The sequence below is a fragment of the Parasteatoda tepidariorum genome, chromosome 1, assembly GCF_982258835.1.
Source record: "Parasteatoda tepidariorum strain Cologne lab strain chromosome 1, Ptep-v5.0, whole genome shotgun sequence".
Taxonomy (NCBI): Eukaryota; Metazoa; Arthropoda; class Arachnida; order Araneae; family Theridiidae; genus Parasteatoda; species Parasteatoda tepidariorum.
The window spans coordinates 28,670,367-28,685,748 of NC_141755.1; the positions used below are offsets into that span (position 1 = coordinate 28,670,367).

The following is a 15,382-nucleotide window of genomic DNA, read 5'->3' on the forward strand; positions in this document are numbered from 1 at the left end:
TTTACAATTTAGATTAGGCTCTAATACAACTTTGTTGTCAGTAAAAACTTTGAAAGTGATTAAATCATACTTAGTGTTAACCTACTATTTCTGATGGGATGGTTCCAGGGCCTGATTAAAAATCTGGTGGTTGTAGACACGAAACTGTTGGGACCCGCCTGGTCGTAACTCAAAACCAAATTTATAGTATATTGTTTATTTACAAAATGCTTTTAAATTAATTATAACATATGCTAAATATGATATGTTAGTAATTTTAAGCTTATTTATTTCAATTTTTGTTAGGAATGGAGGCAAAAGGAGAAACAATAATTGTGATTTTGTTAAAAACCTTTTAAATGTGAAAATTTCCTCCAGTAATTTTTTTTTTAAAAAATTGGGTGGTAAACAAATAGTTTTAGTGAAGAATTATCTTACATTTTTTTGTTAGTTATAATATTGCCAATATTACGAACTAAATTTGGTTTGGGGGAAATCGAAATACCATATTATTCCAGAGACTAACAATTTATATATGTTTTGCATTGGTCAATATTCTTGTTACCGAAATTTAATTAATATTCAAGATGTGTTCGATAATTATCGTTATTCACAATACTCGAGATATTCCATAATTATGATAATCGCGATATTAGCGTATTTATTGTTAAAAGGTCGATAGTATTTACGATAAATCGTGGGAATAAGTTTTAAAATATCGTTGTCACAATGTTTATAAAATGCTAATATTTCACTATAGTTCTACGGTTCCGCTCATTACTCTAGATATTATTTTATTACTAAGTTTTTTTCTTCCTTTTTTTTTGTTTTGGTTCATTATTTCTTGACATATTTCATACATGTAATCTATAAATAGTGTAAAATACACTTTGCTGTTAGAAAAGATCTTCAAAAGCACTCTCCTATGGTTCTCCCAAAATCTGATCCTAGTTGCCAACAGAAGCAGAAATTTAAACACAGATGGCATGCAGGGCAGGTGACCACACCTAGCATTTAAATTTTTTGTTTCCAGGAAGTCAAATTTGTCAACAATGGATGGTTGTTTTTTTATTTATTTGTTCTCTGGTGTGACCTGCGAGTCATGTTGTAAAGAAGAAAGAAAAAAAAAACTTTTTTTTTTGTTACATTCTTTTGTATCAAATGTGATTATTTTGTAGTTAGATTTTTGGTTTTGTTTTTAAAAGTTTAATTCTCACTTGTTGTTTTTGATTAAGAAAAAAAAATCTAATATGTTTTTAAATCCTCCATTGGTTATGAATTGCTCCTGGTGTAATATTGTAAAGCACTAAAAAAAGAAAATATATTGAAGTTCCTGTAGCCAGACACTGTACCTCCGTATATGGCCAATGTATTGTACAACCATTGATTATCATGATGTGTATGTGTGTTCATCGTGTAAATGAGAGAGAGTGGATGCCTAATGTATGCATTGGTTTTGTACATCAATCGGCCTTCTTTGTACAAGCTCTTGCAATAAAAGTGTTTGTACTAAAATGTTTTTTTTCTTCTTGCATTCATTTTCAATTGTTATATGTCACAAAAATATATTACCAACAACACTTTTTAGTGAATATTTATAGGAAATTAAGTAATAAGTTAACATTTAAGAGAATGTAAAAAAAAATTATTTTATATTTGCATAATTTGTCTGCATAAAATCGGTAAAACTGTGATTCCTATGAAAAACGCAAGCTAAAATTCCCATTAATTTAACCCAATGACTGTTCTGCACGTAAAAAGTCGTATTTTAATGTGAAGTTTTCTCAATATATATGAAACCGGTTTTTTTATGTTATTACTAGGGGTTCGCTACCGCTCACCAACCCCAATGATTGCTTCGCAATAATTGTTTTTTCTTGGCAGAAAACAGTTTTTCTACTGAAGTTAAAAATATTCACTTAACATCTATGTACTAAAAGGAATTCTGTTTACTTACGCTCTTGCGCCTCAAATTCCCACGTCCAAATATTATTATCTATTAGTATTATAAATATTTAGATCTCTTGGTGAACAGAATTGATTTTTTTAAATAACATTTATATTAATGCATTATATTGTTCAAACAAATTTGATGAGTTCTCAACCATAATTTAAAATTTTCGCTAATAATAGCAGTACTTGAAAACAGTGGCGTAGCGAGCTTAACTCGCGCCCGGGGCACAATATCCTTTTAGCGCCCCCCCCCCCCCATTCGAAAACCACATAATCTTATATGTAAAATATACTCGCAAATTAATAAATAAATAAATTAAAATAAATAAAGTCATAGACTCTAGCTAGGTTTTAAATTTGAGACAAAAAATTTAGTTGAGAGAACAAGACTAGATTTTGAAATGTATATGATCATCTAGAATTAGTTCAAAAGATACCTATTATTTATTTTTCATATTTATAAAGAAATATTTTAAAAACACGCAGTTTTAAAAGAATAAATATTTATTATCTCTAAGGAGATACATATATTTAATGATCATATGATTATAATACATTAATAAAACTAATTACTATGTCTAAATTTTCCGTGCTTTTGATGAAGCAAATGTATCAATAATATCATCAAAATTGATCATTTAAACTTTTTCTCTTTCCACACTTAAAAATGCTAGGTCACTTAGGCGATCCGTCAAAATTAATTTTAATTTGCTGAATGAACGTTCGCAGCTAGCAATTGATACTGAGATAGTCAGGAGTATTTGAAATGCCGCTCTCAGATTTGGAGAAACATATTCTCCATTCGAGATTGATTATAAAAGTAAGAAATTCTAATGGAGTTTTAGGTTTAATTTCTTTTCTACTGCGGAGTAACATTTTGCTGTCACATATTTTGATAATAAGTTCGATTACATTGAAATCTGTATTATAAAATTCACCCAGATTTTTACAAATTTTTTTCAAGGTCGTTATCAACATTATCCTTGTTTAATAAATTTTCAACGTCCAGTAGAAATCCAATTTGAAATTAAGGTCATTTAATCGTGTACACATTTCTTGTTGGAGACAATCAAGAGTGCTTTTCATAGCGCGAGAAATTTCACTTTCTGCGGAAAGACCACCATAGCCAATTCTCCAGGCACGTATTGTATCCATATCCCATTTTTCACAAAGAGACTGCTTTTTCTATTGCCTCTTTACAGAGCTTGTCTCAAATTTCGGCTAGTTCAGTCTCTAATGATTCAAGATCATGGAACACTTCTTTAAAATTCATTCTAGGATCTTGTAATCTGAGCTGCACACGATCAATCCTTCTTAAGATTTCATACCAGAAATGAACTAAAGGTTAGTATATTTTGCAACAGAATTGTAGCTTCACTTCTGTTGTCACTTGTAGTGGTAGTGTGCTCTGCTAATTTTTCTATTAGTTCTTTTATTTTCTCTAGCTCATAGATGATAACGATAACCGCTTGTATTCTGGCGCTTCATCGCGTTTCAGATGTGTGACCTGCCATCACGGTAGCATTATCGTAACATTGTGATCTGCAGTTTGTTAATGAAATTTCATCGTAATTTAATTTCTCTAAAATTGTATTTTCGATCGAGGCTGCATCTTTAGCATGTATTTCAATAAAACTCAAAAAAGATTCTTTGATGGAAACTTTTTTATTGATAAAATCAGCATCTACATACCTAGCGACTTGGGACATTTGTTCTCGATGAGAGATATCAGGAGTTGAGTCAAACAAAAGTCCATAATATTTATTACTTTTGATATCGTTTATTGGCTGATTTCGAACTGTAGATGCCAGAAGATGAATGAATTGATTTTGAATCTGTGGTGACAAATATGAGAACAGAACAACAAATTTTTTCATACTCTATTCACTTAATAATAGAATCGTCGAGTAGATGTAGTAAGCAATCTTATTTGATTTATTACTTACCAAGAATGCCTTGAACTTGAAAGGTAGTAACATAGTGAAATATGCAATATAATTTATGCTGACATTAAACTTATATATAACATTTATTAACATTTCATTTTTATTCTAAGCAGAGCTCGATGACAAGGACGTGAATTAAATATTGAAATATATTTAATATGAATATGAATTTGCTGACATTAAACTTATATATAACATTTAATATTTATTAACATTTCATTTTTATTCTAAGCAGAGCTCGATGACAAGGACGTGAATTAAATATTGAAATATATTTAATATGAATATGAATTTAATATAATATTTAATATGAATTAAATATTAATTATTATGAATAATATTTATGAATTGACATTTATTATATTACACTGGCACTAAGTTAAAATATATTTTCCAGAAATCAATTATAATAAAAAAAAATTATTCAGCAATTTTTTGTTTTGCGGACCATTTGGCGCCCCTTTGTGAGTAGCGCCCGTGCCGGGGGCATGATGCCCCCCCTTGCCCACCCCTCGCTACGCCACTGCTGAAAAATAACTTTAAATTAGGGATACAAAAATATTTAAAGGAAAACAATACCTTTACGACTTTTGTTAATTTTTTGCTGATGACAACGTGGGAATGTGGGGGGAAAACTGGGTCCTACCACGTGATTTTCCGGCCAATAAAAATGCGCCGACAACAATGGAAAACGGTATCAGACCATTATGATTTTATGTTTTATAGCGGGAAATAGTTTATAGGGGGAAATTTTCTATCAATTTTGCCCTTTTGTTTGTTCCATATCGCCAGTAGGTTAAACAAAAGCTGAAATTCTTCTAAAAGGAGAGCATTTGTATTCATTTTAATTTCTTTCATTTTACAAAAATATAATTTCTGATAGCATTTTTGTAAAAACGAAGTTAACATTAAATGTTGTACAAAAACTTTTGCACAACTAAAAGATTAAGGGTGAAGACGGTATTGGATTGCTATTTGTTGCATTTTGTGGAATACTAAGTATTGCTACATCAGCATGGGAGTTCGGTTTTTCCCCGAGAGTTATTACACATTGAAGATAGGCCGTGCCGGGGGAAACATTTTCTGTCCACGAGTAGTTAAGGACAAAGAAAAGTACAGCGTTGTAGACGACGGGAATGCTTGTGAGGAAATATTGATGAGCAGAAAAAACGGTTCTTCCCTAATTTTATAGTCAATTTTTTTTCAAAGTCAAAATTTGTAGGCATTTTGTTCTATCATATTCATTGACAAATCTGACGCCATTTTCTTACCAGCAAATAAGCAAAATTTCCCTGAGGAAGTGGTAGAGGAACTTGAAAAAACTCTCCAAAACATTGGTAAATCTTTCAGAAATAGAACGCGCCCAACATTTGAAGAAATTTCTAAATACTTTTTACCTTTCTATTATCAACAAACTTGCAACCGATAATTTCTGTACTGTTACAGATGTATGTATTAAGGTAAAATAAATTTTTTCTGTCTTAAATTCATTATAAATTAAAGGGAAGTCAACATTGCTTTCATCATTCCATTGAATAATTGTGAATTCAGAACGTACAGAAAACTGTAATAGTTATAGAATATTCTTCTTTATAGTAAAGTATATATTTCTGTATCTATATAATTCGCTGTATGGTATTTTATCTAGAAGTAATGAAGGGATAATCTATCTGTATATTATTTGAAAATAAAATTTTCAAACGAAAAACATTTCATTTTGGAATTCTGCTGATTTATAAAACAGGTGAGTGTTATGATTTTTATAATAAAAAATTTGCTTGTAAATAATTTTTTTATTTTATTTGATGATAGTTCTCTACAGAATGGTTTTTTACGTCTGATTAGGAACTATAAGAATTAAAAAAAAAGAAACAATATGAAAGTTTTTATTTCAATATGGGGAATTTTTAAAATCGTTTTTTTATCCTAAGAATTCTTTATTTTACGTTTTTTAGTTATAATTTTTTGATGAAAATTGTCAAAATACTTTTTTGAAAAATTAAATGGTATAACATTATGTGTTTATGTATACTTCTTGCATATTCCAATGTTTGAAGTAATATGATTCAGAAAAGCATGGAATAAAAATTCGGTAACGCCACCACAGCTACAGATTTGGTGGTTTTTAAGTGCCGCCAATCTACACCTAAAATTTTTGTGACAAATCATAAAATAAAATACTTTATTTAAAACCAAAGTAGTCAATCAGATTTCGGTGGAAAATGGGCCGATATAGAGTTTAACATAGATTCAAAACAGTCTTTATTTTCTTTCACCTGATGCTGTCGCCATATGAACTCGAATAAATAAGATTCCAAATGAAAGAACATTTCCAAAACGTACGTTTACCAAGATAAAGTTTCATGTCATGGAGTTACACACTGAAATTCATATCGAGATCTTGCAAATTAAGTTTTCAAATGAAGAACATATCATTTTGGAATTCTCCTGATTTATAAAGCAGGTAAGTGTTATGATTTTTATAATAAAAAATTTTACTTGTGAATAATTTTTCTTCTTATTTTCTACGTCGGATTATGAATAAAAAGAAACATGAAAATTTTTTTATTGTAATGTGAGGAATTTTTACAATCGTTTTTTTTTATTTTATTTTTCTTGTTTCGTAAGCATTCTTTATTTTACGTTCTTCAGTTTCTAAATAATGATTTTCATTGAAACTTAAAATTTTTTTTGATAAAAATTTTTGTCAAAAAGCATTTTTTGCAAAATTAAATTATATAAAATTATGAGCTTATGTATACTTTTTGCATATTTTAATGTTTGAAGTAATATGATTCTCAAAACTATGGAATGTAAAGTTTAAATAGGCCTTTCATGTTATATTATTAAATTTAGTACAACTATTTCTCAGGCATTAGGTTTTAACTCTAATAAGAAGATACATATTTTTTTCAGTTTATTTATAAATATTTTCCCGATGTTTTACGGATCTTTCTTCTCTAAAAAAAAAGAGATACCATTTTGTTTTCGCTTGCATAAGAAAGAATATCAAACATTTTTCTTTTTTAAATTTAATAAGCCACAATAAAGAAGGAACGTTACACTGCTTCACTTAAGACATTTCCAGAGCAACTGAATGACTATTCTTATGAAAATCGTAGAAATTCGTCTCATACAACAACGCCCCCCCCCCCCATAGTTTGTTGCGATCGCGAATAACAAAGTTGTTTTTATGTTGGATTGTATGATGAATATCATAGTTGTTTTTGTTCAAAGTTGTTAAATAAAATTATGTTTGTGGAGCACTTGATTTGCATCCCAAATTTTCTTTTTAATGATGGCTGGTAAAGATAAATTCATTTTTACCAAAATACAATTATGTTGTTATTAGCTTGCAACACGAGATGAAGTAAAGTGATATGCAAAATCTTGTGATTTAAATCAGATTTAATTCGATACCTGTAAGCGACGTCACGCGTGTGTGTCGATCCTGATTGGTTTCTGAATCGACAAATGCTATTGTTTACCTAAGATGATGTTGCATAACGAACTGATTAAAATGGAGAGATCGTAACTTGTATAAAACTGAAGAGTTCTGTCCTGTTAATATATATTCCTCCACTTTATTAAAAAAGAAATATGCGCTGGATTGCTGTTATTTTAGCAGTTGTGTTCATGCTTCTGCTTTCTGGTAAGTTTTATTTTTCTTTTCAGTTTTGAATCTTATTTTTAATAAATGTCAAAAAATCTTCCTGCAAATCGAATATTTTTCGATATTTCACTTGTCTTATGGGCTAGTAATCAGGTTTTCATTAGTTAGATTGGATATTTATCGGTAAAGAAATAAGGGAGTCGGGGTGATAATCGTATTAAACGAAGATTTATGCTTGCAGAGCAGATAGAATCGCAAATAGTTGACAACCAACTTAAAATGAATTATTTTTTCACTAAGAGCTGAGCTTTTTTATGGCAGTTTTGTGCACAGAGGTTTATTTTGAGCAATTATAGTATTGAAACAGCTTACAATTGATTTATATTACAAGATAAAAAAGCACGAGTTATTGAGTTTTTTTCTTCTTTCTGTTATGACCGATGTATCTAACTGTTCCAGCACTACGTGTGTAGAACATACTACGTAACAATTAAATTAGCCGCAATGATCGGATAGTGACGCAATGTAAAACTAAGAGCTATGTCTTAATATATTATTGTTAACTTTTTTTAAAAAGAGAATGATGCGGTGGATTGGGTTTTTGATTACTGTTGCTTTTTCTCTAACGTTTGCTGGTAAGCTTAATTTTTCAGAATTTTTTTATTTGTAAAATCACAAATTCAGTATTACAAGATTTCAGAGTCACGTATATCCGTTGAATCAATCGAATGTTGTTCATAGGTGATTAAATAAAGCAAGAAACATGATTAATTTAATTTAAGCGACTTACTGTTTTAAATGTATCAGGTTAAGCGACTTACTGTTTTAAATGTTACTGTTTTAAATGTATCATTTGTTGCCGTGAAAGTCCAAAATCTCACGCATAAGAAAAAATGGACTACCGTGAATAATTTTTTATTTAATGATCGGATCTTCATGTTCTAAGATCTAATTTGAATGGTTCGTCAAATATGCTGGCTAACCCCTTCTCTGTCGGCGTCGCATATCATACGTTCCGAATTTTTGTGCCGGTATTCTTGGCGTCGCATGCCTTGCGGCGAAAAGAAAATTTACATTATGGAAATTGAATTCGTCACTACTTTCTCGCCTGCGATTATTTCTGTATTGAAACAAGTCCCTCTTCACAATTTTTGCAATAAGACTGAAATAAAATAATTGAATTGAAATAAAAATAATTTTGTACTTTCTGTTATTTCATTTTCATTAGTCTTAACATTGAATGTCAAAATAGTTATGATGTATTCAGAGAGTAAGTTCTAGGACAGTGAATTTATTATCTCTAAGTCGGAAGATGATAGTTCTGATTTATCAAATGAAAATTGTTTTTCAAAATACTTCTTACCTAGTTTTAATGATTATTTTATGCATATATTTATATTAAACACCTTAAAGTAATAGAGTTAATAAATATGTTATCTCATTGTATTACTTTTTTTCCGGATGCATTGCAGGGAAAACTGGAGATCAGTGGATGGGACATCACACATTTCACCAATTCGCGATCGCAACCCTCGAATACGCCATCTAGGGAGAAGAACGGTTCCATGTCTTATCCCTTCCCTCTACCCCTCTTTTCAGTTGTATAGGAATGTACTACCATGCTTTCCTTCTTTTTAGTATTTTTTGTATTTAATTGTGAAATATATTTTTGAAAATTTTCATGGCGCTTTTTTTAGAGCTATGTTCAGTGCAGTTTTCAGTTCCATATCGTTTCCTAACTTAAAAGTTTTTAATCTATTTAAAATTCAAGACAGAATTTAACGTATTTCCTTTTTCTAAGATTCTTAATATGCTAATGGTGATTCGTGAAAGCATACGAATTGTCGCCATGGATTGAGAGTTCTGTTCTACGCCACATGCAGCTCATTTTGATCGTCAATAGGATAAGGAAACACTGCTTGAGGACATAAATATTTTGCATATTCGAATTTAGGATAAAACATATTAATTTTCAGAAATAATAAAAAATAAAAAATAATAGAATTTTTTGGGTCGGAAATTCGAAAAAAAGAAAAATCCGATAATTAATGCTGACGATATGTTAAGTTACAGATAAAAGCGTACTTTTTCTGAAGAAAACTTTTTTTTGATGAATTCGGATTACTGATTCCCAAAATATGGGGGGGAGGGGGTGGTAACCACAATCTGGGAAATGTGGTCTATATTGTTTGGTTCTGGAGAGCTATCAAAGTTCGAATCCCCATAATGATAATTTTATTTTTGTGTATTTCGCCATATCTCGTGAATTTTTTAAGCGAATTAAAAAAAAATTTACACACAATTAAAAAATTCGTTTTTACAAAGAAAATTTCATTAAAAAATAACTTTTAGTAAATATTTATTTTTCATTATTTTATTTAATAATAGTAGGAAAAATGTGATTAAGCGAATCTTGCAATTTTGTACAAAAACTTTTCGATTATAGCTTAAAAAGCTGTTAAGATATGGCAGAGTAAGTGAAAGGTAAAATTAACATTAGGAGATCCAAATTTTTGAACACTCTTCTGACTAAACTACTGGGACCATATAATTTCCTTTCCAGATTGCAGCTACCTCCTATACTTACTTAAGGGGCCAAAAATCCAAATTAGGCAAAAAAAAAAAAAAAAAAGGGTCCTAAGAAGTACGTTTTTGCGTCTGATTTCGTAACTTAAAATATCGTCTGCGCTAATTAATTAGCCCATCTGAGGTCATCCCCTTGAACCATTAAGATTGAGTTCCAGAACGTGAGGATCCGATTATTAGATCAAAAGTTATTCAGGTTGGTTCATTTTCTTTCTTGCGCATTGTATGTCAATTTTTTTTCTAAACATTAGTTCTCATTGACATTTGAAAATGTTTACTTCCAGCAGGCATTAATGGTGAATATTGCATAAAAATTATTTTTGATAATCATCATTTTTTTTTTAAAGATTTAGATTGTCGAAGAGTGCGACGAGCTCTTTGCATTAGTTTATAACTCTGTATTTCTATTAATGCAGCTTAGTTTTTTATTTACTTACAAGTTTGTAGAACTCTAGACTAGAACCCCTGATTTACATATAGGTAGATACTCATTAGGTAGTCATAGTACAGGAGCCTTACTCTGCACTAGCAATTATAAATTGTTGCCACCGACTAACATATTAATAAAAAAGAGTAACCACTTTCGGAATTGTGGTTGCCAAATTTCGATACGTAAAATGTGAAAAAATTTTCGAATAGTAACATTATGTTAAAAAATTCAAAATTGGGATACGTAACGCGAAACAAAATGATTCACAAAGTTACACAAAGGTAAGTTTTACTTCCTTAAATAATATATTCACAACTTCTAATAGTACATTTTAAATACAAGCATAAACATATAAAGAGAGGAATTTAGAGAAGAATTATATATTTTAATCAGAGACTCAACAAATAATGATGATTAAGCTAAGAATTCTTGATTAACTTCTACTTAATTACGATAAATAAAATCTGTAAAGATTTGTTACGTTACTGCCGTTTTCTTTGACGGCTACTGGTGTATCAAATTTTTATATATATATATATATATATATATATATATATATATATATATATATATATATATATATATATATATATATATATATATATATATATATATATATATATATATATATATATATATATATATATATATATATATATAAAAAAGAGTAACATAGTTTTAAAATCATAATCTTTTTTTTCAAAACTGAAAAAAAAGTTGGCTTTTATTAGTATTGTAGTGATTAAAAGAAAAAATCTATTTCTCTTGCACTAAAAAAAAAAGGTTGTCTGAAAATGGCCAGAATGTTATATCGCTTAAAATTGACTAGCCTACGAAGTTGTGTAGTAATGTAACAAATCTCTGCATTAAAATTAAAAGCTCAAAACAAATACGTAAAACAGTAAAATTGACAACGTTTATTCTGTTCCATTGCATATGGCAACTTAAATAAATTATTAGAAAATTGATGTGTGATTTAAACATACTATGGTTTTTTTATTTTTATTTAGAAAGGCAATATTTGTAAATCTTTAGAAAAATTGCGTTTTTCCAAAGAAAAAGTGCCATTTGCATTGAATTTTGACAGTGTTCGTCATCTCGTTCTACCCATAACTCAGCAATTTCTCTATTATTTTGAAGTTAGGATGAGCCGCACAAAAAAATCCTTTGGATCTCTTAGCAAACAACATTTGCAGCTGCATTTGCGCATAATCTTTATCCGTAAGCATGTTGTTTACAAAATATTTATCTTTAGTTATTTCTGGGCACTTGACTTCATCAATAAAGTCTATGGTGATACGTTCTATATCAGCCTATGAAAATTAACATTAAGTGAGAAATATTAATATTTAGCACATGTTTTTATTTAACCTTGGTCACTAGTGCATTTTAAGTGTTGACATAAGGTGTGATGTACATGAGAAATAGTAATATTTAACGATATCTTTTATTTAACTTTTACCATTAGTGCTTATGAAGATCAACATTAAGCAAGAAATATTGATATTTAACAAACTTTTTTATTCAACTTATTCCAATAGTTCCTGTTAAATGTGCACTAAAATTCATTTACTGTGGTGTAAATGAGAAATAGTGATAATTAACGAAATCTTTTATTCAGCTTTTAACATCAGTGCCTATAAAAATCAACAGTAAGTGAAAAATATTAATATTTAGCACAGGTTTTTAATTAACTTTGACCATTAGTGCATTTTAAATGCTGAGTTAGGTTTAAGGAGAAATAGTGATATTTAACGAAATCTTTTAATCAACTTTTACCCTCAGTGCCTATAAAAATCAAAATTAAGTGAGAAATATTAATATTTAGCATATGCTTTTATTTAACTTTGATCATTAGTGCACTTTAAATGCTGACATTAGGTTTGATGAGAAATAGTGATATTTAGCAGAATCTCTTAATCAACTTTTACATTAGTGCTTATAAAGATCAACATTAGGCGAGAAATATTGGTAATTAACAAACATGTTTATTCATCTTTGTTCCTTAGTTCTTGTTTAACTGTGATGTAAATAAGAATGAACACCTGCACTTAAATTTTCATTATAAATGCTTGCTGAATCTTTACATTGACTAGCGTGAATGAGACATGATATTTAAGAAATATAATTTTTTAAACTTTCATTGTTATTGCAGACTGAATGCCAACATTTGCCAGTGTCTTATATAAATATTTACTATTCATCATTACGTAAAGAGTTTTACAATTTGATAAAAGATATTGTAGATATAGAATGACAGTAAATTGTTGTAAATGTATCTAATTTTCAGTGACTTAACCTAAACAAAAATGAAGTCACTTAACGATGTAGAATGACTAAACGTATAAATTGTGAGGAATTTTATTTAAATAAAATTATTATTTTTTGGTAGTCCTTTAGCGAAAAGAATAAATCATATTCGCTAATAATCAGATGTTTATCACTCGAAAACGTATCAACATACATAAGCTTCAATTGCGCAAATTTTCATCGTTTCATTTCTTGTAATTGTGCAACTTCTATATTTACAATCATGAAACTCTTTTTTCTCTGCGGAATTGTTTCCTTCTTAATTGGTATGACAATTATTTCTTTCAAATAAATTAATTTATAGAAAGTTATAGGTTTATTAAATATGTTGGTATACCTATATCATACCTGTTAACTTTTACGCATTTGGCGTAAAATTTTATTTCTATCTTTAAAGTGGTAGTAAAACGTATGCTTTTTATATATTTCTTGCATTTATAAACTTAATTTATAATCTTTTTCACTACTACTAATTTTAAAAATATTAAGCATATATATAAATGTGTAGTACTGCGGTAGAGTCTTTCGTAAACTTTATCAAAATACAGTGTATGCTTCTGCCTAAAATTGTAATTTAAATTCCATCTTACTACCACTGGGGAAAATGATCCTCGAAAGGATTAAAAGTTGGCAGGTATGCTATATTATATTTAAGCATTAAAAATGGTTAAAATATATTTAATACAGCTATTCTCAATATATATATATATATATATATATATATATATATATATATATACAGAGTGTCTCAGTTAAACGTTTCAGAACTCCTAAGAGGGGTAGGGTGCATCCTGACGACTCGAAATCATATAGCAATGTGCAATGTGGGGTCGAAAATGCTTTCCTGAAGCGGTGATGTACACAGAAGCACCATAAAGAAAAGAGACCGTAAGTGAAAAATCGTTTTAATAATACATTGAAAAAAGCATAAGGTACATGGGTCAAAGTTAGTGTTCGAAGTTTCTGCCACCGGCTAAAATGCACACCTCACATCTCCGGCGCATGGACATCCGAACATTCTGCAATAACTCCAGGCATATCTCGAATTTCTTCGGCAGCTACTGCGATTCTTGCAAGCAGCTCCTCAGCATTGTCAACAGGGGTGTCATAAACCAGTGTTTTCATATGACCTCAGAAATAAAAATCAAGACATGATGGATCGGGTGTCCGAGGAGGCCAACGCACTGGAAAGCTCGGTACTTTGTTACAACGCCTACCGCGTCTGGAAAGCATTTCCGACCCCGCATTGCTATATGATTTCGAGTCGTTAGGATGCACTCTACCCCTCTTAGGAGTTCTGAAACGTTTAACTGAGACACCCTGTATATATATATATATATATATATATATATATATATATATATATATATATATATATATATATATATATATATATATATATATATATATATATATATATATATATATATATACACAGTCCAGTCACATTAATGTGACCACCTGACAAAAGCCAGAATAACCACCTTTGGCAGAGTGGACCGCTGCGAGACGTGCAGGAAGAGAATCATTAGGTTTCTGAAGGTATTCACTGGAATGTTGAGCCATGCCGACTCCAGTGCCATAGCCAGCTGCGCTAGATTACGCGGTTGAGGATATGTGGTACGAGCAACCCGACAGAGGTGGTCCCACAGATTCTCAATTGGGTTTAAATCCAGTGACTTTGCTGGCCAGGGAAGTACGGTAAACTCACCCTTGTGCTCTTCGTACCACGCACATACACTGTGAGCTGTATGACACCTCGCCTTATCCCGCTGGTAGATGCCATCATTCTAAGGAAAAATCATTCGCATGTAGGGGTGGACATGGTCCGCAAGGGCAGATGCGTACTTGTGCTGATCCATCGCTCCTTCCACAATGATGAGTGCACCCAGTGAATGCCAGGAAAACATTCCCCAAACCATAATGCTCCCTCCTCTAGCCTGGATCCTTCTGGCAATTGTTGCAGGGTGTTTGCTTTCAGACATTTCATGCCGTGTACGCCAACGTCCATCTGTTCGATGGAGCATAAAATGTGATTCATTGGAAAAAGTCACCTGTCACCACTATGTGAACGTCCAGTTGCGGTACTGGCATGCAAATTCCAGCCTTTGTCACCGATGAACAGCAGTTAGCATAGATGCATTAACCAGGCTTCTGAAGCGGAGGCCCAAGCACAGCAACATTCGCTGAACCGTTGTTGAGGATACACACTTGGTAGCCCTTGGTTCATCTGGGCGGTCAGTTGCTAAACAGTTGCACGTCTATTCACCCGAACGCATCTCCGTAGCTTTCCTACGCCTCTGTCATCTATAGCCCGTGGTGCACCGCATGTGCCAAGCTACTAATTTTGGATAGTGCCATTTTACCACGCACGGTATACTTTCACCACGGTGGCACGCGAACAGTTCACAAAATTAACCGTTTCCAAAATGCTTCCACACTTGGCCCGAAGGCCAATAATCATGCCCTTTTGGACGTCGGATAAATTGCTACGTTTTTACATTACGCCAACGCTTGAAATGCTTTCCGATGCCCTAGGACATCCTTTATCTACACTCTACTGTA

General features: G+C 30.9%; 1 protein-coding gene across 3 annotated transcripts in view; it reads left to right on the plus strand.

The window, feature by feature from the left end:
- The first annotated feature begins 7,380 nt into the window (after positions 1-7,380).
- The window catches only part of LOC107439118 (glucose dehydrogenase [FAD, quinone]), a 67,509-nt gene continuing 59,507 nt past the window's right edge, over positions 7,381-15,382 (plus strand). Inside the window, exon 1 of one of the 3 annotated variants that reach the window (XM_087160927.1) lies at positions 7,381-7,530. In XM_087160927.1, coding sequence (XP_087017053.1) covers positions 7,479-7,530 — 52 coding nt within the window. In that variant the 5' untranslated portion in view covers positions 7,381-7,478. Of the gene's footprint in view, positions 7,531-7,902; positions 8,127-12,958; positions 13,084-15,382 lie in introns of those variants that run through there. The other 2 variants (XM_087160928.1, XM_087160932.1) reach the window with 2 other exon arrangements.